The sequence below is a fragment of the Bos indicus x Bos taurus genome, chromosome 6 (assembly GCF_003369695.1).
Source record: "Bos indicus x Bos taurus breed Angus x Brahman F1 hybrid chromosome 6, Bos_hybrid_MaternalHap_v2.0, whole genome shotgun sequence".
Classification (NCBI taxonomy): domain Eukaryota; kingdom Metazoa; phylum Chordata; class Mammalia; order Artiodactyla; family Bovidae; genus Bos; species Bos indicus x Bos taurus.
Window position 1 is genome coordinate 116,516,842 of NC_040081.1, and position 25,950 is coordinate 116,542,791.

General features: G+C 62.3%; 1 protein-coding gene across 3 annotated transcripts; it reads right to left on the reverse strand.

The window, feature by feature from the left end:
- Positions 1-1,180: 1,180 nt before the first annotated feature.
- Positions 1,181-24,125, reverse strand: UVSSA (UV stimulated scaffold protein A). Of its 3 annotated transcripts, none has more exons than XM_027545234.1 (14): positions 23,978-24,125; positions 23,070-23,169; positions 21,739-22,069; positions 20,962-21,082; positions 19,846-20,142; positions 19,027-19,139; positions 18,532-18,660; positions 11,827-11,932; positions 8,154-8,298; positions 7,704-7,829; positions 6,963-7,146; positions 6,538-6,649; positions 3,973-4,147; positions 1,181-3,078 (listed from the first exon to the last, which is right to left on the reverse strand). In XM_027545234.1, exons 2-14 carry the CDS (start codon positions 23,165-23,167, stop codon positions 2,985-2,987), a joined length of 2,031 nt encoding a protein of 676 aa, XP_027401035.1. In that variant the 5' UTR covers positions 23,168-23,169; positions 23,978-24,125; the 3' UTR covers positions 1,181-2,984. The 3 variants fall into 3 exon arrangements, with proteins under 3 accessions (XP_027401035.1, XP_027401036.1, XP_027401034.1); XM_027545235.1 differs by lacking the exon at positions 23,978-24,125 and adding an exon at positions 23,543-23,971; XM_027545233.1 differs by having other exon boundaries at positions 23,070-24,002.
- Between the last annotated feature and the right edge of the window lie 1,825 nt (positions 24,126-25,950).

Below are 25,950 nucleotides of genomic sequence, written 5' to 3' on the forward strand. Positions count from 1 at the left end.
GGTGAGTGAGCACACCACCGTGGTTATCTGGGTCATGAAGACCTTTTTTAGTACAGTTCTGTTTATTCTTTCCATCTCTTCTGCTTCTATGAGGTCTTTACTGTTTCTGTCCTTTATTGTGCCCATCTTTGGCTGAAATGTTCCTTTGCTATTTCCAATTTTCTTGAAGAGATCTCTAGTCTATCAGCCTTACGGAAACATAAATGATTATAAAGGAATACTATGAACTGTATGTATGACCTAGATAAGACGGGCAGATTTCTAGAAATATACAAACGACTGAACTGACCATGTGGGATTTATCCCATGAATGCAAGGGTGGTTCAATATATGAAAAGCAGTTAATGTAATCCACCATATATCAACAGAATAAAGGACAGAAACCACACAATCGTTTCAATAGATGTAGAAAGTGCATCTGACAAAAATTCAGCTCCCTTCATGACCAAACAAACACTCAGCAAACTAGGAACATAAGGGGACATCCTCAGCCTGCTGCCCAGCAGTACAAAGCGCCCAGCCACCACCACACTCTGGGAAGAGACCAAAAGCTCTTCACCTCAGATCAGGGACGAGAATAGGATGTCTCTTCTCTCCAGTTCTCTCTGGCTCTGCTCTGACGCTCCAGCCAGGGCAACCAGACAAGACAAAGAGGTAAAAGGAATCCAAACTGCAAAGGAAGAAACACAACTTTCTCTTGCAGGTGACGTGACATTGTGTACAAAAATTCCTGAGGAATCTACACACACATACACAGCCCTATTAGAACTAATAAGTGAGATGACCACTTTCAGGATATACGATCAATGTATACAATCAGCTGTAACATCTAGGTATTAATAGCGAACAATCCAAAACTGAAATTCAGAGAACATTTATAACAGCACCAAACAGAACGAACATTTAAGAATAAATTTAACAAACGCAGATCTTGGTATACAAAAAACTACAACTGTGAAAATACAAACAAAACCTAAGTACATGGAAAGATGCTATAAGTTCACTAAGTATAAAATTTAATATTAAGATGACATTGTTTGACCTCTAACATCACAGGGGTTGGGGGTACCTACCGCCCCTGCATCTGTGGTTCTGCCTCCAAGGATTCACCCAACCACAGCTCATGTGGGACCCTAAAATATTTACTGTTGAAAAAAATCCTCGCGTAAGAGTCAACACAATCAGTAAAATCTCAGATAGCTTTTTATTTCTTGGCAGAAATTGACAAGCTCATCCTAAAGTTTATTTGGAAATGTAAAAGGCCCAGAATGGCGAAAACAACATTTAAAAAGAACAAAGTTGGAGGCTTTCAAAACTTCCCACAAGGCTACATCAGTCAAGACTGCGCAGTAGCAGCACAAGGTCAGGGAACAGAAGGGAGACTCCAGAAATAAATTCAGGCGTTTAGTGTCAACTTACAGTCAATAAAGGTGCCAAGACAATTCAATGGGAGAAAGAACAATCTTTTCAATAAATGATGCTGAGACAACTGGATATCCACACAAACGATGCACAGACAGAAATTAACTCAAAACAGTTGATCCACACCAAAGACCTAAGTTTAAGAGCAAGATCATAAAACTCCTAGAAGAAAACATGACTAGACTTGGGATTAAACAACCGTTGCTTAAATACGACGTGGAAAGCACAGGTGGCAAAATGAAAACCAGACGCGCCGGACATCCAAGGCCACGCGCTCGCGTTTCAGAAAACACGGCGAGACCAGACGCACCAGACATCCAAGGCCGCGGCGCTTGCGTTTCAGAAAACACGGCGAGACCAGACCAGACGCGCCGGACATCCAAGGCCACGCGCTCGCGTTTCAGAAAACACGGCGAGAAGGGGAAAACACAGGATGGGGGAGAGTGATCGCAAATCCCATGAGGGTCTAGTGTCCAGAACACACAAAGCGCTCTTACAACTCAAAACAGCAACTCAACTGAAAACGGGCAAAAGATCTAGATGTTTCTCCAAAGAAGATAAACAATGACCAATAAGCACAGGAAAAGATGTTCAACACAGGTGGTCGCGTGGCATCATGACTCAATGGACATGAGTCTGAGCAAACTCCAGGAGATAGCGACGGACAGGGAGGCCTGGCACGATGCAGTCCCTGGGGTCCCAGAGTTGGGCGAGACTTAACAACTGAACAACAAGATGTTCACCATCATTCATCATTAGCAAAGTGCAAGTCAAAACCACAATGAGATGCCACTTCACACCCACTAAGATGGCTAAAATTACAAAGACCGACGACAGGTGTGGCAAGAACAGAGAAACGAGCACCCGGATGCCCTGGCAGGGATGTAAGTGGTGCAGCTGCTTCGGAAAACGTTTCAGCGGTTCATCAGTAAGTTAAACACAGAGTTACCACACAACTCATCCATTTCATTTCTAGGCATAAACCCAAAAGGAATGAAAATATACGCCCATGCAAAAACTTGCACACAAACGGTCATGACAGTATCCGTCATCCCAAAGTGCAAACCATCCACATGTCCGCGATGCAGGGTAAGCGTGGTCTGCTCACACAGCGGAGCGCCGTCTGGACTGAGAGGGGGATGCGCTGACAGCACCAGGGGGGCGGCCTTCAGGGTGCCGCGCACGCCGAAGCGGCCCGGTGGCGCCACGCTCAGGCAGCGCCCAGCAGGCGGACCCGGAGAGGACCGGAGAAGGCTGGGGCAGGGCGGGGCTGCACTCGTCCTGGGGGTTGAGCAACCCTGAGCCCTGCCACAAAGCGCCCAGGCCGTGCAAGACGCCCCCTGGTGGCCAGGCTGCCACGTTCACCCCAGGCGACCCGGCAGGCGGGCCCTAAGCGCTGGCCGAGGTCCCTGCGGCAGGAACGTCCACGCCTCCGGGACGCTTGGATCAGAGTGCACGCCGGGCCCTCGCGTTAAACACCCTGGACGATGGCTGCTGCTGCGCACACACCCAGCAAGGAGGAGCGGACAGCGCAGGGGGAGCCCGCGCACGGGCCTGGCCCTCTAGTTCAAGGCGTAGTTGAACTGGTTTGCAAACTTCTCGTGCTTCTTCTCGTCCATCTGGTTCATGGCGGTGACCACCCTCTGCACGGCTGCCCTGCGGGGAAGCACAGCGAGCCGTGACCAGGGAGGCCGTCCGGGCCCCGGGCCCCTGACGGCAGCCTGGCGGGACCGACCCCGTGCTGGGGTGGCTGCTGCACCTGGACCACTGGGAGCCCCCTGCAGAAGGGCGCCACGGCACCACGGTGAGGGGATCTGCCCCCAAGGCCACTTTGGCCCCGCCTGGCATGCCTCCCACTGCTCCCTGAGCCCCAAGGGCGGCCTCCAGACCCCAATCTTGCCCATGAGAGCACAGTCCGCCCAGCAGCCAGGTGGGCAGAGGCAGCAGGACACGCTCAATCCCCTCAGCCCAGCTTCCTCCTGCCGGGCTGCGCACGGGGCCCGGCCCAGAGCAGACACACTGTGAGGGGCAGCGGTGCGGGGGAGGAGGTGCAGCCCCCCCCCCAGAGCGCACTGCGGGCTGCACGGCTCGCCGCAGGGAGGCGCTCGGGCCGCGCGGGGAGGGTGACCCAGGCCATGCTCCTCCTGGCGTCAGCACCCACCCTGCCCTCCACCCCGGCTGAGCCACAGGGAACCAGCCACGAGCCCGGAGCCTGGGGTCACGATGCCCTGGACGCAGCCCCTCCTGTGCCCACAGCACAGGGGCTCCACGGGGCACTCAGGAAGCCACCCTCTGGCCCCCCAGACGCAGTGGTCACCGGGAGCACATCCCCTGGCCAGTGCAGCGAGTGGAGCACCGTCCCAGCATCCAGCCTGAGGACAGCCCCACCCTGAGGCCCGGGTGCTGCCCAGGCGGCGCCCCTGCGGCTTCCCTGGGCACTGGCGGTGGGCAGTGCCTCTGGCTGCCACAGCAGCGGGATGGACGGTGAGGCACTGGGCGGGCGGCCCCTCCACCCGGGGCAGAGGACGGGACACCGTGAGAAGCGCTCACTTGGCGAAGACCTTCTTGGCGATGCGCGCGCGCGCCGTGTCAGCCTGCCGCTTGAGGTCGGTGAGGCCCGAGTGCTTCCGCCGCTTGCCCTTGCCTTTCCCGCCAGGCCTGGACGAGCCCAGGTCCACCCCGGTGGCCGCCTCCACGTCCCTCAGGAACTCGGGGTCCTGCCAGTCTGTAAACAGACCCTGAGATTTCAGAAAACACCCACACCAACCTCACCAAGGCTCAACCCCTCCACGGGGGGTTAAGGCCGGGGGGTCCCCATGGAGCCCTTAGGCAGGAAGGCAACCAAGTCTGGCAGCCAGGGGACAAGGCCACAGGCGAGTGGCTGCGTCAGGCTCCAGGTGGGCTGTGGCCCACTCGGCCCCCAGCGGGGCCCTTGGCCTGTCCCTGCCGGAGGGTGGGCGCAGGCCAGCCACGGCCAAGGGAGCGGCACCCGCTGCACCTCCTGATTGGCCTGGAGCTAACTTGGCCCCAGGCCCCCATGAGGAGGGTGTCAGCTCACCCAGGCCCCTCAAGACAGCAGGAGCAGGTGGTCCGAAGGGAAACAAATGCCCCCCAGCCCCGGCCTGGCCTCACCTGCCCCAGCTGCACTGGGGCCACACCCGTGTGCCCACTTGCCAGGACGGAAAGCGTTAATAGTCCAACCTGGCAGAAGAGCTCCCAACCCGCAGGCAGAGGCCTCAAGGTCCACTCGCCTCAACCTGCTTCTCTCCCGGGGGCGGGGTGGGGTGGGGCTGCGTGGATGTCCCTGAAATCCAGTGTCCATCCAGCACAGCCCCCGCCAGCGTCCAGACCTATGGGCCCTGGCCCCGGCTGGCAGAAGGGCGCCAGATACCCCAGACCCCGGCAGTGAGCAGCCCGAGCTGGCAGAGGGGCCGGCAGTGAGCAGGCCACGTCCAGTGGGGGGCAGCCAGGCGCCCAAATTCAGAGATGGCACGGCCTCCCCAAGTTGATTTCTAAAGTGAAGGGATACGGGGCTGCACAATCCAGATACAGGAACGATTAATCCAAGATTAAGGAAAACTGTCCAAACAGTTTATCTCCCAGTAATGAGAAGGCGTCACAGTTTAGGAACCCAGTGAATGGAGCGATTGTTTAAACACAACGGAAAAACGCTGGCACCCAGTAGAGATGGAATGAGCATCTCAGGAAAATGAAGGAGCAATTTAAAAGCCTTTGAAGAAAATCAATAGGAGCCGGCAGCGGGCGTCCTGCGTGCTGACGGGCCCTGGAGCCCCGCACGCATTGTCACCGAGGTGAGCACCGGGGAAAAGAAAATTGCCCGCGTGCGAGGGAGGCGGGATCGATACTGCAGTTAGTAAAGAGACGCTATTTCACATCTGACTGGCCAGCACTGGCCGCGGCCTCGGCCCAGTACCTGTTGTTAACAAGTCACCGAGGGCTGCAGAACCTGATACTCTTCAGGGCTGACACAAAAAATAGGCACTTAATTTGCTCCTGAGTGCGGGCCACCAGGGGAGGCTGTGGCCCCTGGATGAGCGGGTCAGGCCCCTCCCTGCCACCCTCCAGGCCCAGGGCCCAGGGGCTGACCCTGCTGTGAGGCTGAGATCCAACACCGATCTCTCCTGACGAAGGAAGGACCTGCTCAAGTGGCACGTGGCCCGGCTGGGACCTGCAGGCCGCCAGCACCGCCCCGAGGACACAGCCACCCTCTGCCTCGGGGGCTTCTGGGCCTGAGCCCATGCCTCTGTCAATAGAGTGGGGCCTCCAGACCTCAGCCCAGGTTGACAAACCATGGGATTCTGACACAGGTCAGGCCCCTGCCCCACCCCGAGGGCACCCGGGGCTGCCCTGGCAGGGGGCCGCTTCTGTGGGTCCCCACCCTGCTTGCGGCTCAGGGGCCTCTGGGAGCCAGGCAGCGGCCAGCCCACGCCAGGGAGCAGCACCGGCTCACGTGCAGCACGCGGTGAGCTCCGTGAGGGGCGCAGAACGGCGTCTTAGTAGCTCCAGTCCCTTGTCCATTTTGCATGAAACTAGCCTATGAGCCAGAAAACGGGGACCTCGAGGAGGTACCCCAGAAAGTGCGCCACGCTCAGCGGCCCGGCAGGACTGCCTGGGACCATGGGCAGGACCCTGGCCTTCTGCTCGCGTGCCACGCGGTCCACACACGCTGTACACCACGCGCCCCACAGCCCGGGTGCACGGGCTGGCCAGGCAGCAGGCGGGCGAGCAGACAGGAGCTGGCAGCCCCAGGCAGCCCCAGGGCTCAGCCGTTTCCCTTCCTCACCTTGTTCCCTCACACGCTTAAACACAGGCTTAAAAACCCCGAACCCCAACAGATGATGACAAAGTGGTTTCCAGCCACGGGTGTACCCATGCCACCCATCGGGAGCCGTGTGAAAACGTGGCCGGGACGGAAGCTGAAGCTGAGGGTCCCGTCAGCGCTGAGGGCCGCACATCCTGGCTGCAGCTCCTGAGCTACGGTCACCGCTGTCCTGGAGGCGGCAGCTGACGCCCACAGGAGCTGCGGGCTGGCCTGGAGGCCGCTGGGTGCAAGGCGTCCTCACACCAGGCCCGCCCCTTGTCCCCCAGACCCACCTGGGCGCCCTGCTGGCCTCTGCAGCTGCTGCCTCTGCTCCCGGGCCCTGTCCTCCGCGTTGAGGGGCCGTCCCGCGTCATCTCTAGGGATGATCTTCCCGTGGAAAGGGCACTGTGTGGAGAACGGAGCAGTTCTGATACAGACAGGCTGCCGGCCACCCCACTGACAACTCTGAGGAGGGCTGGCCCACACCCCCCCGCCCTCCCATACAAGCCACACAAGGCAGGGGCCCTCAGGTGCAGCGTGACGGAGCCAGGCAGGGAGGGCAGTCTGCGGTCAATCCGTCTCCTTGGACCCTGGGCCCAGCACAGAGCAGGCTCAGGACCACGCGGGCGGGGATGCAGGGACCGAGGTGGAGTGGCCCAGCCCTGTGCCCACCCAGGGGGTCCTGGAGCCAGCAGGCTGGAGCCCAGCCCAGCCCCACCTTCAGGCGGTCCTGACGCGCGCAGAGCTGGCCGTCGGGTCGTGGGGCGCGGCAGCGGTGCTGCACAGGCTCGAACTGCCCTGCGAAGGTGATGCGGCGGCTCCGCAGGGCCTCGGAGACACTGGCGCTCTCCACCTCGGCGTCCACTTCGCAAGGCTTCCAGAAGCGGTGCTCCGAGTCACACCTGCACACAGACCCGCCTCTCAGCGCCCACAGTGAGGCTGGGCCTGCGAGTGCACCCAGGGCAAGCAGAGATACGAGCACAGCAGGGGTACACCAGGCACAGCCCAGCGGCCTGACACCCAGTGTGGCCTGGACCTGGGCGGGGCTCCTTGACGGGCGTTAACAAAACACAGACGTGCATCCCCGCCCCTCAGGTCTGCAGACAGAGTGCGGGCCAGTGCAGCAACGCGCAGCGTGCAGGAAGCCCCTCGTAAAGCCCCGGGCCCAGCCCACAGGAGTCCAGGCAGAGGACAGGGGGAGGTGGTGACGCGGGCCCAGGGCAGAGCTGGGAGTGTGGGCTGGGCCAAGAGCCTCACACCTCGTGATGCTCCATCAGGGCGGTGACAGGGGAGGCCCCTCAAGGGGCCACAGGGAGGTTCAAGAAGCCCACGGGCGTCTGGGCAAGGCCGGACCACTGCCCAGCCCTGGGCCTTCAAGGGCCCACCGGCCTCAGTGGGCAGGCCGCTAAGAGCTGTGTCCACTGCGCGCAGCAGGGCAGGGTGTGGTGCCCTCACTCACTTGAGGATCTTGCCGGCCATCAGCTCCTCCTGGCCCCAGTAGCACAGGTCCACCCCAAAGGGTACGACAGGCGCCCGGGCTTGCTCTGCCGCCCGCCACGCGGCTTGCTCCGGTGCCAGCGGAGCCCTGGAGAGTGAGCAGGGCTCAGGGATGGGGAGCCCGGGGCCGCCCTCGGCCACCTGCCTCTCCCGTCCCCCAGGTCCTGGGGACACCCCTGGGCCCTGACCCCCACCCCCTGCACCTCGGGCCTGGACCAGGGGAGCCAGCCTCACACCGCACTCCTCACACGGGGCTCGGGGTGCCCAAACATCTGTCCCTCTGGCCCCGGAGCCTCGGGCCTTTCCTTGGGGTGGACCTAGCCTGCACGCCAGCGGAGAGGACTCAGGGCGCCAGGTCCCCACCCCAGGACAAACGTGGTAGGCACCCGCCCTGGGGTGGCCTGGGCGTCACCTGGGGCTCGGGGGCGAGGCTGGGGGCCCGTGGGGCCGGGGCCACTGCTGCTGGGCGGCCGCAGAGGTGGGGTCGAAGGCCTCCATGTCACTCCCAGGCCTCTTCCTCGCCTGCGAGCCTGGGGCGGCCAGACCTTCCTCCAGCCCTGGAACACAAAGATGTCTGCTCTCCGTCGCCACTCGGTGATCCCGCACAGAGCCCTGGAGGGCGCCCCGCCCCGGTGACGGCACAGCCCGTGAGCGCACCTGCCTGGCCGGCCCAGGCCCATGGCTGGCTACTCACTGCCAAGGCCGCCGGACACCGACCTCTGCGGGCCAGGTGCTCACGCCAAGCGCCCATGGCAGCGGGGGCCATGTCTCTGACACCCCTGGACGCCATTCACCAGGCCCCCCTGCCAGCCGGTGCCTGGGCTCTCCCTGACCCCTGCCAGCCCTGCCCAGCTGCGCACGGGGCCAGCGTCCCGGGAGGCAGGGGCGGAGCCATCAGGACCCAGAGGCACTCCACCCCGGGGGCCCTGCCCCCTCTCTTGAGCTTTCCTCCACACGGCAGGAAAGACAGTGAACAAAGCACCCAGAAGATGAGAACTGAAGAGATGCTGGAGACGCAGCAGAAGATGAAGAGGAGATCTGAGCAGCTTGGGGAGGACGGCCCCCGGCAGGGATGTGGGACGGGAGGCGGCCACACACACGTGTGGGCAGCTCTCAGCGCACGGAGGCATGACATGTGTCCACATCCTTGTCACCTGACCCCAGGAGAGGAAATAACTGGAATGGGGAAAAGAGAATCCAGGCTTCCTGGAATCAGAGAAAGACCAAGGGGTTTCCTGAGGGCAAGGAGGAGACAGAGAAAGAACAGGCAAGTCACTCAGAGGAGCGGTTAGAAACATCAGAGGGGAAGAAAAAGGTCTAAACAGCTTTCCTCCCGAAGCTGTGACCACCCACGGGCACCACAAGCAGTTGAGTGTGAGGTCTGAGGGGTGGTGTTCAAACTTAGACTTTTTCACCCAGCTCCACCAAGTGTCAAGTTCACGGCTTCTACAGCAGATACCATGGGCCTCCCATCCGAGAAATCCTTCCCAGGACACAGAAAACTGACAGGCCGGCCAAGTGGGCAGCTCCAGGGGCCACAGGGCCGCCGGAAGAGCAGAGCCACGAGGACACCGACACGCCCTGTGCCCGGCCTCCGGACGGCACCTCCGACCTTCCATCTATGTGCAAGGACTCACTCAGAGAAGCGAGAGAGAAAATAGGAAGCGATGCAGCCTGGTGTCTGCACGCGGCCTCCCAGTGCACACAGAGCCTGGTGTCTGCACGCGGCCTCCATGCACACAGAGCCTGGTGTCTGCACACAGCCTCACACGCACCCATGAGCTGTCCGGTGCTTTTGCAGAAGCCTCGTGATGCCACAAATCTGAAAATGTTTTCTCCAAGTCCCTCACGAGACTCGCCTGCCCTCCCTGCTCCAGACGCCCTCCGAGCTCGCACACAGACTGAGAGTGTGGGGTTCACCCCTGCTTCTCGAGTGCCCGTGGCTGAGAGTGGAGGACTGGGGCAGAGCCACTCATCAGCATGGCAGGTCCGTGTGGGTCACCTGCAGCCCCCAGCTCTGAGCACACGCGGAAGGCAGGAGGGGACCAGGCTCTGTCACCAGCACACCCCAGGTGCAGGGACGAGGCCTTCCGGGTGCCCCACCCGGGACCTCGGCAACGCCGCACTCCCAGCCGGTGCAGACGCACGGCCACGCGCACGTGTGGGGAGGCGGGCCGGTAAGTGGCCGCAGTGGCGCTTACGAAGACGGATACAATCGCTGCCCAACGATCGATGTGAGAGTTCCTAAGAGTTACAAGAATGAAATATACTTTTCATTGATTTGTTGTTTTAGACCATTAAAAAGACGAGTAAGCGTGGTGAAGCAAGGTAAACAGTCAGGGCGCTGAAGACACTACCATCCTCACACCGCGGTAGGCAATCAATCTCCACGACGCACTTTCAAGTAAAAATCCAAAAAGCAGGTGAGTCCATGGCACTGGGAACGGCGCTGTTGGGGAGAACACCAACGGGGAGCCCAGCAGCCGCGGGCCCCACCTGGCGACCAGGGCGCCAGACCCAGGCCCGGACCTCGGCTCAAGTTCACTCCCGCGACGGCTCTTAAGAAAAACCACAAAAAACGCCTAAATCCCCTTTTTGTTTAAAGTGACCAAGCAGCACCTATTTGCGCGGTGGCAGGCTGGGCGGCGGGATCGATGGCAGGAAGTGGGAGGCGGGGGCGAGCGCGGGGCTGGGCTCAAGCCTGACACTATTGATCGTACCTAGTTCAGCTGGCCTCGTAATTAAAATGTAAATTTGAGAAAGAGATTACGTCCTGACAGAAATGGTAGGATTAAGGAGAAGATAAAAGCCCCTCAGTGAAAATTCAGAGAAAGAAATGAGAAAGAAACGGGCGCCAGCTCCCCAGCTGCGGGTTTGGATGAATCTACTGCAGAGTCATCGCCTTTAATTGAAAACCAGTGACGACCATCAGCTGGCATTATGAACTGGCGCCCAGCACTTCCTGCACTGCCCTGCAGCGCCAGGGTCCACGGTGCAGACCCGGCCCCGGACCCCTTGAGGAGCAAGGGGTCTCCCACCACCGCCGTCAGAGGCCCGTCCTGGGGCACAGCGGCCCCTCCTGCAGGGGGGCCTGCCTCCTCCCAGGCGCCCGGCCCACGAACCCCCAGGGAGCAGCTCGCCTACACTCTGCGCACGTGGCCATCGTGAGGACAAGCGGGGGCCGGCAGCACCCGGGGGGGGTCACCTACGCTGGTGCCTGCAGACCGAGCACCCCCTCGAGGGAGGTGGCCGGGGCAGACCGAGGAGACAGGCCAGGCCCCTCAGCGCTCCAGCACCCAGCCCTGCTGCCTCATGGGCGCGGGATGAGGCCTGGGGGTGGCGGACCCAGACCAGGCACCTGGAGGGGCACGGCAGAAGGCCAGGCCCCAGGAGCAGCCCAAGGTTCAGAGGAGACCTGCGCTGGGACGGTGTGGCCAGTGAGGTCAGCGTGACGGTGAGGCGGGGGCTAGAGGGCTGGGGTGGGCAGCGGCTGCACCCTTGGGTGTCCAGGGAGGGCCTCAAGGCAGCAGACAGGGAGTCTCGAACAGCGGGTGTGGGACACCCTGGTCACATCCACACTCCAACTGCCTGAGCACCTAACTCCTGAACAAACTCACTCTCACCTCACACACCAACTCAGACCTCAAGGCGACAACTCACTCACTCTCCACACAAGCCACATGTGGCAGGCTGCACTCGCCCCTCTGGACACAAGGCGCCCCTGCGCACACGCGGCTCCTGGAGGCTTCTGGAAGAGAAACCCCCAGCAAAGGCAGGGGGCTGCAGCGCCTTCCCGAGGGGCCCTGGGGCTCCTGGACAGAGGCTGAGCCATGACCCCACCAACAGGACCAGGACTCAGGGAGGCCCACGCCAGCAGGCGCCTGGCCACATGAGGAGAATCAAAATTTTCAATGAAAGTGGCTCCACAGGGGCAACCGGTGGGATGGCAGAGACCCCAGGACCAAGTGGCACAGACTGGGCACCCCTGAGGCGGGCCCCCCGCTCTGCGGGCCCAGGCTAGACCCAGGCCCGCCCTCAGGGGCCGTGTCCTGAGGGCCCCCTCCCGGGCCCATGCCGCTGCTCACCGCACTCAGGCCGCAGGTGCTCGGGGACACAGGCCTCGTAGCCCTCCTTCTCCGGGACCTCCACAAAGTCGTCCTCGTCTTCATCCTCGTCCCCGGGGGCTGCCGTCTGGGGAAATACCCCAAGCTGTGAGTGACAGCCACAGGCAGAGCCCCGGCCCCGCCTCCGGGTTGGGGCTCAGCGCTGACCATGTGGCCACATGCACGGTCCGCCCTGTTCCCTAAACTGCAGCGGCCCCCATGCGCCTCCGCCAGCTGGCCTGCTGAGGCCCACAGACGGGCACGCTGCAGCCCAGGGAGCCCCACGGGCCCGCGGTCCTGGCCCTCCACCCAGCTCCAGCCAGACCAGAAGCATCACCCCCGGGCTCCAGACACTGCGGCTGTGATCATGGCACTTCCAGAACGTCTCGTCCTCGAGAGCGGCTTGTTAAAAGGCCACTGAAGAGAAAGCCTCCCCTGGACGGGGCAGCCCTCCCTACTGTTCTCTGAGCCTGGATCCCCCAAGCCCCCCCACCCCGAGTCCAGGGCCCCGACATCCACTCCCCCCCAGCCCCCTCCCTGGTGGCACCCAGCTGGGCTGGAGCGGCAGGGACCCTGAGCGTCGGGGGGCTCACTGCAGGGGGCGGGGCTCCTCTGGAAAACAGCTTGGAGGCGGCCTCGCACTCCCCCCACGCAACCTGAACCAGGGCTCAGCAGCCTACACGTCTCAGGGAGAGAGCCCCCCCCTCACATTCTCAACCCTTGCAGCCCCACGACAGGGCATGGGGCCCGTCCTTCCCGAGAGGGTCACCGCACTTATGTACCTGGGAGCTGGGTCACACGGCCAGCGCCGCCAGGAAACACCCAGAGTCTGAGGGGCCACAGCCCCAGGCCCAACTGCAGGAAACGTTCAGAGAGATCGTGGCGGGGCTGATGCCCACTGGACTCTCACCCTCCCCTCCAGGGTCCATCCCAACAGCCAGGCCCTAGGGCACACGGCTGACCGGGGCAGACAGACGAGGGCCGGCCCGCCAACCCCAGGGCAGGCGGCTGGCCAGGCCACAGGCGCCCAGGACCCAAAGGCTGAGGAGCGGCTGGGAGGCCTAATCAGATGCAAATGCTCTCAGCTTGGGCGCGAGCCGCGACGCGCGTCTGGGAGGCACGGAGACATTAATCATTGGAAACTGTAATTTTTGTTATCAGTCTAACACTGATCAAAAGGGAAGCCTGTCTCCACCGCTGACCTGTGAAACGTCCCAATTATACTCTTTGGAAATGACAGGGGCACTTAACTCCAGAGCCGAGCAAATGACGACGATCAATCACGTTTGAATAACAATGAGCCGCGGACCTGAAAATTATTTTTGTATAGAATCTACCCAGGAATTTATGAAAGGTGGAGAGCAGCCCAAGGTTTTCGGGCATTACGGTCCCGGCTAGTGCCGTGCGTATCAAACACTAAACAGAATTTATGTGTTTTAATTTTCCAAAAGGTAGATGTGGACTGGGTGCTACAATGCATAACACACCGTGCCAGACTTTAAATATGGAGCTCATTTTCATAAAATATTATGCTTATTGCTCACACCCTTGAATTTCACCTGGGACTTTTATTAAATTTTCATTTCCTAAAAAACATCTGGCTGCTTAGCTATTAGGAAATATACTCTCTCTCCCCCCAGGTAAAACTGTTTGTCTCTGTGACTAAGCCCGGGAGCCCTGGCTCTCGGGCTTAGACGCACGCTGACAAGGCCCGCAGGCCTCCAGGGCAGCCTCCTCAGGCCCCAGACCCTGGCGCACAGCTCTGCAGGGCAGTGCCAGCATCGTCCTGCAAGAACTGCTGCGGCCGTCGCTGCCACCCGCACGTCCCAAACCCCTCGGAGGCCGGGGTGAGCCTCAAACCAGGCCCCCGGGGAAGCAGGGGCTCCACTCGCAAGAAAGGTCTAGTTCTCTGGGCTGCGTGGGGCTCTGAGGTGCTGACTACCCTGAGGCCCTCCCACATCCAGCCCCGGAGACCAGCAGAAGGAAACCCCCCACCACCCAAGCCAGGCAGTCCTCTCCCAGCCTTGGAGGAGCACTTGGCTGGGGACACCCAGGCCCACGGAGAGTGTCCACCTGCACTTGAGGGGCCGGCCCAGGGCTCCCAGGCGCCACAGTGGCAACCTGCTTTCGAGGTTAAAGGTCACAGATCAGGTCAGAAGCTACACTGGGCATGGGTGGGAGGCAGCTGGGGGCACAGCAGGGGCACAGGGACCCCTCAGAGTCCTGGGGGACATCATGGCCTGCGGGCATCAGGTGGGCAGGCGGCCTGCACAGCAGGGTCAGACTCGCTGACGGTCCTCAAGAGCAGTTTGCTGGTAGTCAAGCTTCCCCGTTGTGAAGAGAGACCACCAGACGCGCTCGAGAAAGCAGCCCGCACTCGCCCAGGGGCCCAGAGGTGCACCCCCCCTGCCAGGTCCACTCCCAGGCCTGCCTGGCCCTGCGGCTGACGCCCAGGCCCCGGGACAGAGCCCGCAGGGCCCCAGGGAGGCAGAAGGCGCCCCAGGCCTCCCTCTCCTTCCACACAAGTCGATTCTCACCCAGTTAAAAGGATGTAGAAAAATGAGGCTCTGAGATCATAATTAAACAAGCAATAAACGTGCTGAAATATACAACGTAATCCGATTACGGAAGTGGGGTAGCGGGTTGCTAATTACTCGAGAAGGATGGGAAGGGCCACCTCCCAGACCTGCCTGCCCAAGGCCTGCGCGACAGAGCTGGGCCATTAAACACATTCTGTGCGATCTAATTAACTCGGGGCCCCACTGCCATTACTTTTCACCCAAGAAATCACTTTTGTTCAGTTTTATGTGTGTATGTTTCCCTTTTAAAAAAAAAAATGATGTAAGGCCCCGTCAGACAAGTGAGCGCCAAGCTGCATCTGTCTCCTCAGCTTGATGGCAACGCACTTAAAACCCCATTCTATCTTATAAACCAAAAATTAACCGTGCTCAGCTGTGAGGGTCGTCATCACAGCTGCTATTTATATGCTAATGCCCTCCCCGGACCGCGTGCAAATTGCCCAGCCAGGCCAATATCTCACGTGCATCTCTGCTGCCTGGACGCACCTCGGCGGGCGTGGGCCTGCTGCGGGCGGGTGGTGACCATCTCAGGCCCCGAGTGGGCGCAGGGCACTGCCACCTCCCTGCACGGAGGGGCCCGGAGCCGCCAGCCCCTCTCTCACTGGCTCCCGCCGCTCCAGCACTGAGGCCAGCCGGCCGGGGTGTGCGAGGCCGCCACTGCCCCGTCAGGCCCACCAACCATTTCCAGGCGGAGAAAACGGGTTCCTGAGTCTGTCCTGCGTCCAGACAGGCAGCCCCTCCTCCAGGGACCCCACCTGGGGCCTGATGCAGGCTGGCTGGCCTCGCCTAGCCTGGCCTCTGGGCGATAACGCTTTCTCACCATGCACCCCGGCCTTAACAGAAGATCCATGCAACTCTCCCAGACTCAGCCTTCCCATCTGTAAAACAGGGTTAAGGATGGAATCGACCTCACAGGGCTGACTCTGGAATTAAGACCACCCGTGAAAGTATTCGGGAGAGAGCAGCCACCCTGGAGGGTGCTGGGGAGCTGGGCTGTAGGGCAGGGAGGGCCCAGGGCCTGTGGGGGCGGGGAGCTGCCCCCACAGCAGCCAACGTGCTCCCAGTCCTCACAAGAGCACAGGCAGCCCCTGCCCCAGCTGCTGCCCCGCAGAGCGGCCTTTAGCGCATGAGTGATGGAGGGAGCAGTCGCCAGGAAGGTTCACTGGCCCAGCCGGGCACAAGCCCCTCACGGCAGCTGATTCAGCTCCCTGCCTCCCTGGGGCCACGGCACGGTCAGCGCTTCACCCCCAGGCTCTCTGCTCAGGAAGCCAGCACGGGGCTCCTGAAGCACCGAGTGCCATCCAGCCCAGCACAGCCGCGAGAGCCCAGCACACCCGGCCACGAACAGGAGAAAAACGTCACCCAGAGTCACGCGGGATCTGCGCCCTTGCAACGAGTGGGAGCGTGCAGGGGTTAAACCCAAGGCTGCTGGCAGAGCGGCAACGGGAGAAGGGGAACACTGTGGGGGTGCTCCAGCGGCTGCGGTGAGGAGCCCGGGGCCGAGAAAACACCTGCTCTGCACTCAGCCTGCACAGACTGATGCAGAGAATCATTATTTTCTGTCTTACTGGTGGGGGGAAATGAATATTTTGTGAATCACACAATACAAAGTAAGTGGTCATCATAGCTACACAATTAAACAACAGGCAATTTAAAAGTTTCCCAAGGATTTTTATCAGCGTAACAAATGTAGCAGCCACGGATTATTAGGCCTGTCCTCCAGCAACAAGGCTGGAAACTAAATCTACCAAACGACGCTCCACATCGACCTGGCTAAGACCGGTCTCTGCCTGCTTCCACACGGCGCTGGGACGGACACTCCATAGAACAAAAAACTACATAAAACCAAAGTCACACACGTTCAAGCTGGCTTAAACACTCCAAAGACAGGACGCCTACATCAAAGGAACAGAACACAGCAACACAGACTCAAGTGGGAAGCCTGACCAGAGACCCCAGCCAGGTGGCGGGGAGACGCGCCCTACACGCGGCGCCATGCGGCGGGAGCAGCAGGACCTCAGACCCGCCAGTCTCCCAAGGTGTTAGAGTCCAAGTACTGAACCGCAGGCTCCAGGCTCAGCCTGCTAGTGGAGACACCAGGCAGAGACTGAAGCTGCAGACATTTCATGAGAAAACGACTAGGCAAAGACACAGGTCTGTGCGCTCACCGCGGGCGCGCAGAGCTGCGCAGACACTGCCGCGGGGCTGTTCTGGGAGGCGGGCTGCCCGAGCAGGCGCTGCCACTCAGCCACACGCCCAGTCACTCCATCCAAAGGCCCGAGGCCCAGAGAACCGACGTGCACGTGCTCAAAGGCTTCAAGCCTCTAGGTCGGCTCTTAGAGGAGAATTCAGGGCAGCCCCGCTTCCTCCTGCTGAAGCCACCACGCGGACCCCACGCCCCCTGACCCGACTGGACTACCCCAAACACCCCTACGTCCTCAGCCTCCTCTCTGCAGAGGGCCCCCTCTGACCTGACCACGTGCCTCCCAGGCCTTGAGGCTGGCCGGCTGCGGTCAGTGACCTGCTGACGCTCAAGCTGGATCGGGCCCCAGCCGTGAAGAGGTGCACGGTGCTGACCCCCAACCCCCACAGCTCTGCTGAGGCTCAGAAACAGGGACGCGCACACAGGACCCACCGCTCTCCTGTGCCCAGAAAGCACCCTCTCTCACTGTGAAACAAGCATCGAGGTCACAACTGCCAGAATTAACTGACTTCTCATTGAGGTGTGTGCTCAGCAAAGCCCTGTAGAAAGCAGGCCTTGGGAGCAGCCCATGACCAGGTCCACCCACCCATGCGCCCGCCGCAGGAGAAGGGCGAGAGCGCCCCCTGCCGGCCCCCGAGGGCCGCGCAGCGCAGGGGGCGGGGAGCGGAGGGCGGCCTGAGCTCAGAGGCCCTCTCGAGCCGCGCCTCGGCTTGCCCACGGGCAAGGTCGAGGGTGCGCCAAGCTCAGGGCGCTGGCCGCTCTCCATTCTAAGTCCGGAGGCCTAAACCTGACCTCGTCCTCAACAAAGAACGGCACCTGCCCACCCCGGGCCCCTTGAAAAATGGGAGGGGGCGGGACCCGTCACCCCACACCCACTGTGTCTCTTCCAGGTGGCAGAGCTCGACCTAGCGCTGTCCGGCTCTCTGCGCCCCAAGCACTTAGGGAGCCCTGCTGCCTGTTTTCGCACCAGTTCTGACCAGAACTTATGGGTTCTAATCACTAACGTGGTCAGCTGCAGATCCTCTCCCCCAACACACACACACACACCCTCCAGCTGCGGATCCCTCCCCCCCCCACACACACACACCCTCACACACCCTCCAGCTTATGGGTTCTAATCACTAACGTGGTCAGCTGTGGATCCTCTCCCCCAACACACACACACACACCCTCCAGCTGCGGATCCCCGCCCCCCCCCACACACACCCTCACACACACACACCCACACACACCCTCCAGCTTATGGGTTCTAATGACTAACGCGGTCAGCTGCAGATCTCCCCCCAACACACACACACACACACCCTCCAGCTTACGGGTTCTAATCACTAACGCGGTCAGCTGCGGATTCTCTCCCTCAACATACACACACACACACACTCTCCAGCTGTGGGACACGAATGCACACACCCTCCAGCCGTGGACCCCCCCAACCCTGCGCACATCCCCTCCAGCTGCGGTTCCCCCGCCCTGCACACACGCCCGCCAGCTACGGCTGTGCCCCTGCCCACACACACTCTCCAGGTGCTCCAGCCCTTCCCCTAGGACATCCTTGGAGGACCCAGGTTCCTCTCTCTGTCAGTACCTTCCTAACCTGAAACTCCAGGCCCTGGCAGGCCACCAAGCCTGTAGGATGGGCCCCTTGGGCACTGCGGGAGCCGCCTCCCCTGCTCCCCTCCTGGGCCCCTCACTAGAGCCCCAGCTCTCCATCCTGGGCCCCTGTCCGCCTCCACAGCCTCCTGCCCAAACCCTGGCCCAGCCCAGCCGCCTGCGGGCAGGGCCTGGCCACGGTCTCTGGTGCTCAGATGAGTCCGCTCCTGGCAAGGAGACACCAGGACCCGCGGGGCTGAGCTCGGACTGGGGGATGTGCCCTGGCTACCCTCACAGCCAGCTAGGGGCACTCACCTCCCCACTGCGGCCCTCCTCTGGCACGATGTCCAGCTCCCGGGACCTCTTCAAGGCGGCTTCCAGCTCAGCCTTCAGGTGGATGGCGCCCTCCAAGTGCCCACCATATGTCCCTGCACGGGTGAACAGCTGCAAGAACAGGGCAGCACCTCCTAGGCCGGGCACTCGCTCTCCCCCAGGGCCAGCCCTGCACCCTCTGTCGGCACACGCAGCCCATCTGGACCCAGGGCCTGTCGTGACCAAGGAGCACGCCCAGGCCAGGGGTCTGCCCTGACCCAGGAGCCCACTGGGACCCAGGAGCCCGCCGGGACCCAGGAGCCCGCTCTGATCCAGGAGCACGCCCAGACCCAGAAGAACACCCAGACCCAAGAGCCCACCCAGACCCAGGGGCCCGCCCTGACCCTGGGGCCCACCATGACCCAGGAGCCCGCCCAGGCCCGCCCTGACCCTAGGGGTCACCCTGACCCTGGGGCCCGCCCTGACTCAGGGCCATACCTGGACCCAGGAGCACGCAGCTGGCAGGAGCTTGTTCTGGATAAGCCTGAGTGCATCCCGGGCCGCACGGATGACGGCCGAGTTGTCCTCATTCTCACGCACCCTCAAGCTGTCTGCGGCAAATGCACAGTCAGCTTAGGGACCACCACCCAGGCAGGTCACTGGGTGTCCCAGACTGGACCACCCACCAACCACTCACCATCTGGCACCCAAATCTGCCTGCCCAGGAGACTGTCTCGTGGCTTTTGCCATAGTGGATTTAGCCTAATCCCAACACCCCTCTCCAGGCCATGAAGTCAGGGGACCCGTCCCACGCCCACACTGCCCTCAGGATGGAGGCCCCACCCGCCCCTCAGCCCAGGGTCCTCCCTGTGAGCTCTGCCACCCCAGCAAGCCTCAGCCGGCACCCCCTCCAGCGTGACCCGTGTCCAGGCCTTGGCACTCCCTTGCAGGGTGGGAGGTCTCGCTGTGGCTGCAGAGGGTGGGTGACCTCCAGCCTCACCCCACCTCTGAGGGGCCTGGGCCACGTGGGGTGGGACGGTCAGTGCCCCTCACCCACGGGGGCCGGGAGGCAGGAGCCCCATGGTGCCAGTGTGGTCACGGCCCACGTTGTCACAAACGCGGCCAAAAAACTGTTCCTTTTGATTCCTCCTCCCAGCGGCCTCTGGCCCACAGAGCGCCCTGCACGTCAGAGGGCCGGCGCCCTGCGCCCCACACGCCAGAGTGCCTTCCCGTGCTCACCTCACAGCCCAGAGGCCCGAGCAGCGGAAGTGTCCCGGGGCCTGTGGCCAAGGCGGCCTGGCGTGGGGGCAGCCCTACCTGAGGACAGCTCCACGTCCAGCGTGTACTGCCGGGAGCCAAGCCCGTGGCGCCGCACGAACCCGTCTGGGTCTCTGTCCTCGTCCTCCGAGGGCGGCCCTCCCGCGTCCATGGCTCCCGGGTGGTGTGCGCAGGCGGCCAGGCTTTTGCTGCAGCAGGGCTGCTCCTCGTCCCTGTCGCCCTTCTCGGGCACGGGGCACCAGGCGGCCCCGGGGGCCAGGTCGAGGTCGAAGGGCAGCAGCAGTCGGAAGCAACTCTCCAGCTCCGTGAGGCAGCCCCGGATCTCCGTGGACATCTCTGTGAGGACAGACTTGGCTCGCTGAGCCCCCGTGGGAGTGGTGTCCAGGAGAGGACACAGGACACCCCGCCCCCTCCTCCACAGGCAGGCGGGCGCTCTGCTCCGGACTCTACGCTGGGACGTTCTGGGCGACACCCTCAACCGTGCCCAGTGAGAGCCTCCCTGGACGGCACTCCTGCCGCTCCCTGCTGAGCTCAGCTCCGCCCCAGCAGCCCATTCTGGCCGTGGCTGCCCGCGGGATCTCCCAGCCCTGTGGCCTTCCTGAGGCCAGGCTTCTGGAAGGGCCTTCGACCAGCCGCCCTTCAAGCTGCTCCCACTCTGGGTGCCCCCCACAGGGAGGGCTGGCACAGGCATCTGGGGAGCAGACTGGCAAGACTGCCGTTGGTGGATGTTGGGGTCACATGGACGGTGATGCTCAGGCCACCGTGGGACGTGTGTCTGCCACGTGGCCGCCGGGGCCGCAGGAGAGGGTGGGTGGCTTGCAGGGGGCCTCTGCTGCTCTCAACTTGAACCAGCTCCGTCCACCTTGTCTACCCACCTGCCCAAAACCCCCAGCGAGCCTCGGCCAGCACCTCCTCCAGCGCTACCCCTAGGCCCACGGCCCAGGCAGCTCTTTGCAGGGTGCCAGGTCCCCGGGGATCTAGGTCTTCCTGTGGCTACAGGGCTGGATGACCCAGCCTCCTCCTCACCCCCCGCCCCCACCAAACTCCCAGAGCAGGCCCTGCAACGGGGGTGCACTGCTGGGCAGGACCTGAGCTCTGCCTGGGAAGGAGCAGCAGGCTGGGTGGGGGGTAGTATCCCCATTCCCCACAGCTCACCTTCCATCTCCCTCGCTGCCCACTCGGACCTTTCCTTGTAGATTCTGTCCAAGCGCTTCTGTCTCTCTTCTGCTCGCTTTCTTTCTGCCACAGTGCGAGCATCCACGTCTTGGAAGTCTACCTGAGAAGTTTAGGTAAAGATCAGGCCCAGCTACGAAGAATCCAACGAAAACCTGAGCTGCAACTGGGCCTAACAGCAGACGCAGCAGCACAGCTATGCTCAGGAGCCTAACGGCAGACGCAGCACAGCTGTGCTCAGGAGCTACAGGCCAAAGCGCCATGGCTTCAGGCTCACGCGTGCTGCTTTAACACACGAGACGGCACACTCAACGGTAACACTAAACCCCCAGATGAACACAGCCATCGGCGTCTCCTAGTCAAGTCAGGTAAAAAGACTTCCCGTCACACACGTACTCCAGTGGCGAGGGAGGCTGCTGGGCAGACCCAGGGGCCTGAGAACAACGCTCGAGGGGACCCAGGGGGCAGTGGGAAGGCAGCAGCCACAGGCCTGGAGTCGGCGGGGGCAGTACCCGGTCCTAGCAGGTGTCGCCCACCCAGACTGGCTGGGCCCGGGCGCAGAGCCCGGCAGAGAAAAGGGCAGTGTTGAGCAGGTGACTCTCACGCTCCTTTTCATCTTGTGGAAACCAGGGCTAAAAGCTCAGCCCCACCTACACGCGGGGATGAGCTGAGGCTCTTCCTTCACAGCTGCTGCTCCAGCTCCAAACCACCCCCTGCCCAGACTGCACGGGCAGGCAGTGCAGTGCAGGGCCTGCCCACCTGTTTGCTGTGCTTTAGGAAGTGGAAGCCAAGGGCCAGCTTCTTATAGGCCGCGCCGTACTTCTCATTCCAACCACGGATGGCCTGGGTGGCCGCCTGCCTCAGCCTCTGTGCCACCTCCCTGGGGGGCGGCAGCGGCCGCTCGTGGTCGGTGCCCAGCGTGAGCTCCAGGAACTCCTGGAAGTTGGAAACGACCAGCGTCCTGAACTGGTGAGACCTGGCAAAGAGCTGGTCCAGGACCTGGAAGGCGGACAGGCGGATCTCCGCGTGCTCCTGGCTCAGCTGTGCCATCAGCAGGTGGTAGGCGTGGCCAAGCTGCTCTTCTGAAGACCTGGAGACACAGCCGCAGTGGCAGGGACGCAGGCATTTCCAGAGCCATTTGCCCTTCCCCCAGGGCAGACGAGCACTGCCCATGTGCCAAACCTGGCCCCTGCCTGTTGCTGGATAGCCCACAGGGAGAGGTTTTAACTACTTTCATGAAGACAAACAGAAAAACAACATTTCCTGAGACGAGAAAACGCTGTGAAGGTCAGTGTCAGTGCGTACGATTTCACTGGGACCCAGCCAGGCGCTTTCACTCATTCGGCCGGTTGACCGCCCATCCACAGCTGAGTGCCTGGGAGCCTGAAGGACTCTTGGCCCGCCCAGCCAGCAGCAGTGCAAAGACCCCACCCCAAGGGGAGACCACCCCCCAGCCCCCTGGAAAGCTCTGTGGCCTTCCGGGAGCTACCCCAGGAGGCGTGCAGACCGCAACCCCTCTTTTGTTCCTCTTTCCAGCTATCCTCACCCTCCCCACCCCGCATGCCCTGCTCTTTGGGGGTTTTCAGGGAATGCAACAAAACCTGACCTGAGTCACCATGTTTAACCAAAATGTAAATTCGTATCACTTAAACGATCACCTAAGTTCTGTTCTGTAAACCACGTGACAAGGATAACCAACAAATTTCCTTGCTTCTGTGGCTAGCACCTGAGAGGCTCTTGGCTAAGAGTTTTGTCCACAGACAGACAGGACCCACCCCCAACAGAAGAGTGCACCTGTGTGACCTCTAACCTTCCTCCCACATATGTTCCAACACTAAGTAACCCTTAAGTCACGCGCGTGCGCTCAAGGACAGGCACCCACACAGAGAGCTGAAGAGACCTGTTCTTCCTAAGGCTGCACACCCCTGCCTGGAACTGCTGCCCCAGAACAGGGCCAAGCACTCCCGGGGAGATGTCCTGAGGGGGCTCCTCTGCTGGTTCTTCCCCAGCAGAGAAGCTGACCCCAGGGTAGCCCCACATTTTCCTAGGGTTGGCACAGACTTGCTGAGACATTGAGCCTTAAGACATACTTGCAAATTTTCTTCAGTTGCTTCATTTTCTCGGGGTTCAATTGGGGCTCTCCTGAAGTTGTGAGCTCTTCGACCAACTCTGAAAGCTTCTGATCCATATCTAGAAACAGGAAACGCAAAGACGCTGAACGACCACCTAGCATCTCACAGCTCTGGGTTTTATTAGACGTCGCTGCGTTCCACTGTGTCAGGCACAGAGTGTTGGCACAACGCTGACGAGTCCTTGCGACCTGGCCTCTGTGACATAACCCCCGATGCCGAAACTTAACAAGTCAAGGTGAGATTCCGGGCCGGGTCAACAAGACATTTTTGATGGTAATTAGGAAAAGGGCAACAACAGGTGCTCTGGAGGTCTGCAATCTGAGCCCACCAGCGAGAGCCACGGAGCACGCAGTCACGCTCGGCGGGAAGGCAAGGACCAGAACGGCCTGAATTACACTCAAGCTAGCTTTCCCGCAGGACGGCAGGCGCACCTCTCCCCTCGCCAGCTCGACCATCCCTCCGAAAGCCACAGGGTGGCCTCTAGACCCGCAGGGCGAGTTGCTGCAACTCGACCTGCTCGCGGGCAGCCGCCTGAAGCGGGTATGGAGGAGGCCGGGGCGCCGCGCCGCACGGGGAGGGCCGGAGTCGGGGGAAGCGAGGACGCCCGGCGGTCCCCGCGTCTCCCACCAACAGTAACGTCCGCCGTCGCTGATGCTCGGCCGCCGGGGCGCGGCCGCCCCGACCTCCGGGACAGAGCCCCAGCTCCCCGCCGCCCTCGGGCCAGTCACGGCCGACGAGTCCCAGTCCTAAAGCCCGGGGCGCGGCCGGACCGAAGAGAGCGGCGTCCAGGGAAGGGCGCGGCGGGGGCATCACGGGGCGGGGGACGAAGGAGGCGCCCCCGAGAGAAGGCTCCCAGCCCCACCTACCGCGCTCCCTGCCGCTCGCCTCAGCCCACCCTTCCGGCGAAGGGCCCGCCCTCCGTCACGTGCCCCACATCGCGACAGTCATTGGCCGCCCTAGCCCGTGCGGCGCGGGGGCGAAGGTCGGAGCAGCCAAAGCCCCGTCTAACCCGCTTGGCCGCCGCTCTCTGGTTAGCCCGCCCCTTCCGGCTCAGCCCCCGCCCTCTCCTGTCACGTGACGCCCAAGCGAGGCGAGCAGTGGCCCGCCTGGACCCCGAGGCGTGGACGCGGGGTCAGGGCGAGGCCGGCGCGGTGACGCAGACGCGCTCCCGGCCGAAGGCGGGTGTGTGGGGCGGGGGGGGGGGGGGGGGGTCTGACGGCGAGCGAGAAAAAAGGAGGCGGGCGGGCGCGGCAAGGCCTTAAAGGGGCCGCGTGCGCGTGGGCTCTGCCGGCCCGACTAGCGGTGCGCGCTCGGCTTTTCGGCGTCAGCGCCGGAAGCGTGGCGGCTCCCCGGCTCCGGGCCGCCCGGTGGGTGCTGCCCAGAGGGCTCCCCGGGCCGGGCTTGGGCGGACGCCCCAGCCGTCCCCGAGGGGTGGTGCCCCCGCTGGCAGCGCCCTCCCCGGTCCGTGGGCAGCGCGGGGAGCCCGGCCCGGGGGACCCTCCCCGGAAGACCCGCCCTGGCTCGTCTGCCAGCCGCTCGCTGGCCGCACGTCCCAGGGGCGGGACCGGCGCGGGGCTGGGCGTTGGTCCTCCCGAGGCCGCGGCAGGGACGCCCCCAGGCCTGGCGGCCCTGGCGTGCTCGGACGCCCGCCGTAGCCGGGCCCTCGGGAGGCTCCCCGGGCCCACGGCGCCCGCACGGACCGGCGAGCGGCAGCTGGGGTGTGTGCCGGTGTCCGGCACACCGCGCCTCCGCGGGCGGCGGTGCCCGACGCGCCGGGCTCCCGTCTCGGGACGGAGAACAGGACGCCGATTGGACCGTGTGGTACCGCTGACACAGAACGCCCAGAAGAGGGGGACCCCGAGCGGAGGGAGGGGCGGGGGACCCGGGATCGGGGGTGGTGGTTGCCCAGCCTCGTCTGTGTTGAAATGTTGAGTTGTATCTTTGGAAAGGGTGGCTCTTGTGGTATGTGAATTACACTTTAATAAATAGCTATTAAGAAAGGGTGGCGGGAAGGAACGAAAAATGAGACAAAACAAATTAAAAAGCGAAAGAAGAAATGACCGCCGGCCTCCCTGCGCAGGCCCCCGCCTCTGGTCTCCCTTCTGGGGCTACAGAGTGTTTCCCGTGCGAAGGGGACCCCCTCTATCCAGCTCCCCTTCCCGGACTGCCCTCCACGGCTCTCGCCGCCCAGCTCCTGGAGACCTGTCTCTGCCCCACCACCCACTCGTCTCAGCTGATGGAGGGTCCTCTGTCCTTCCACGCTCTCGGGCCAATGACCTAGGAGGACCCCTCGACCGCTCTTCCTTCCCCCAGCCCAGATGTCCGGACAGCCCCACCTTCAGAGGGGATTCAGAATCTGCGCACTTGGTCACCCTACGGCCACCACCAGGTCCCTGCCACATACCCTCAGCCGGCCACCGCAGTCACCCCTGCCCTCCTGCCCCCTAGAGACCATTCACCTCGCAGCAGCCAGAGGGACCCCCTAGAGGCTAAAGTGAGATCGTGTGATCCCCTCGCCCCTTCAGTGGCTCCCATCCCAAGGTGAAGCCAGAACCTTTAACAGACCACGGGGGCCTTCCGGGTCTGTGCCGCTCACCGGGCCACCTCCCTCCTGCACTCCCTGCCCCTACAGCTGGTGGGGCTTCCGGAAGCCACCCCACGCCTGCAAGGCTGTGCATCCCACCCTGCATGTCTTCCTTCAGCCTCTGACCTCCCTTGCTGTAACAAGCCCCCACCTGCCCTTTCTTCTCGGCTGTGCTGGGTCTTGGTGCACACGTGGGTTTTTCTCTAGTTGCGGTGCACGGCTTCTCATTGTGAAGCACAGGCTGTAGGTGTGCAG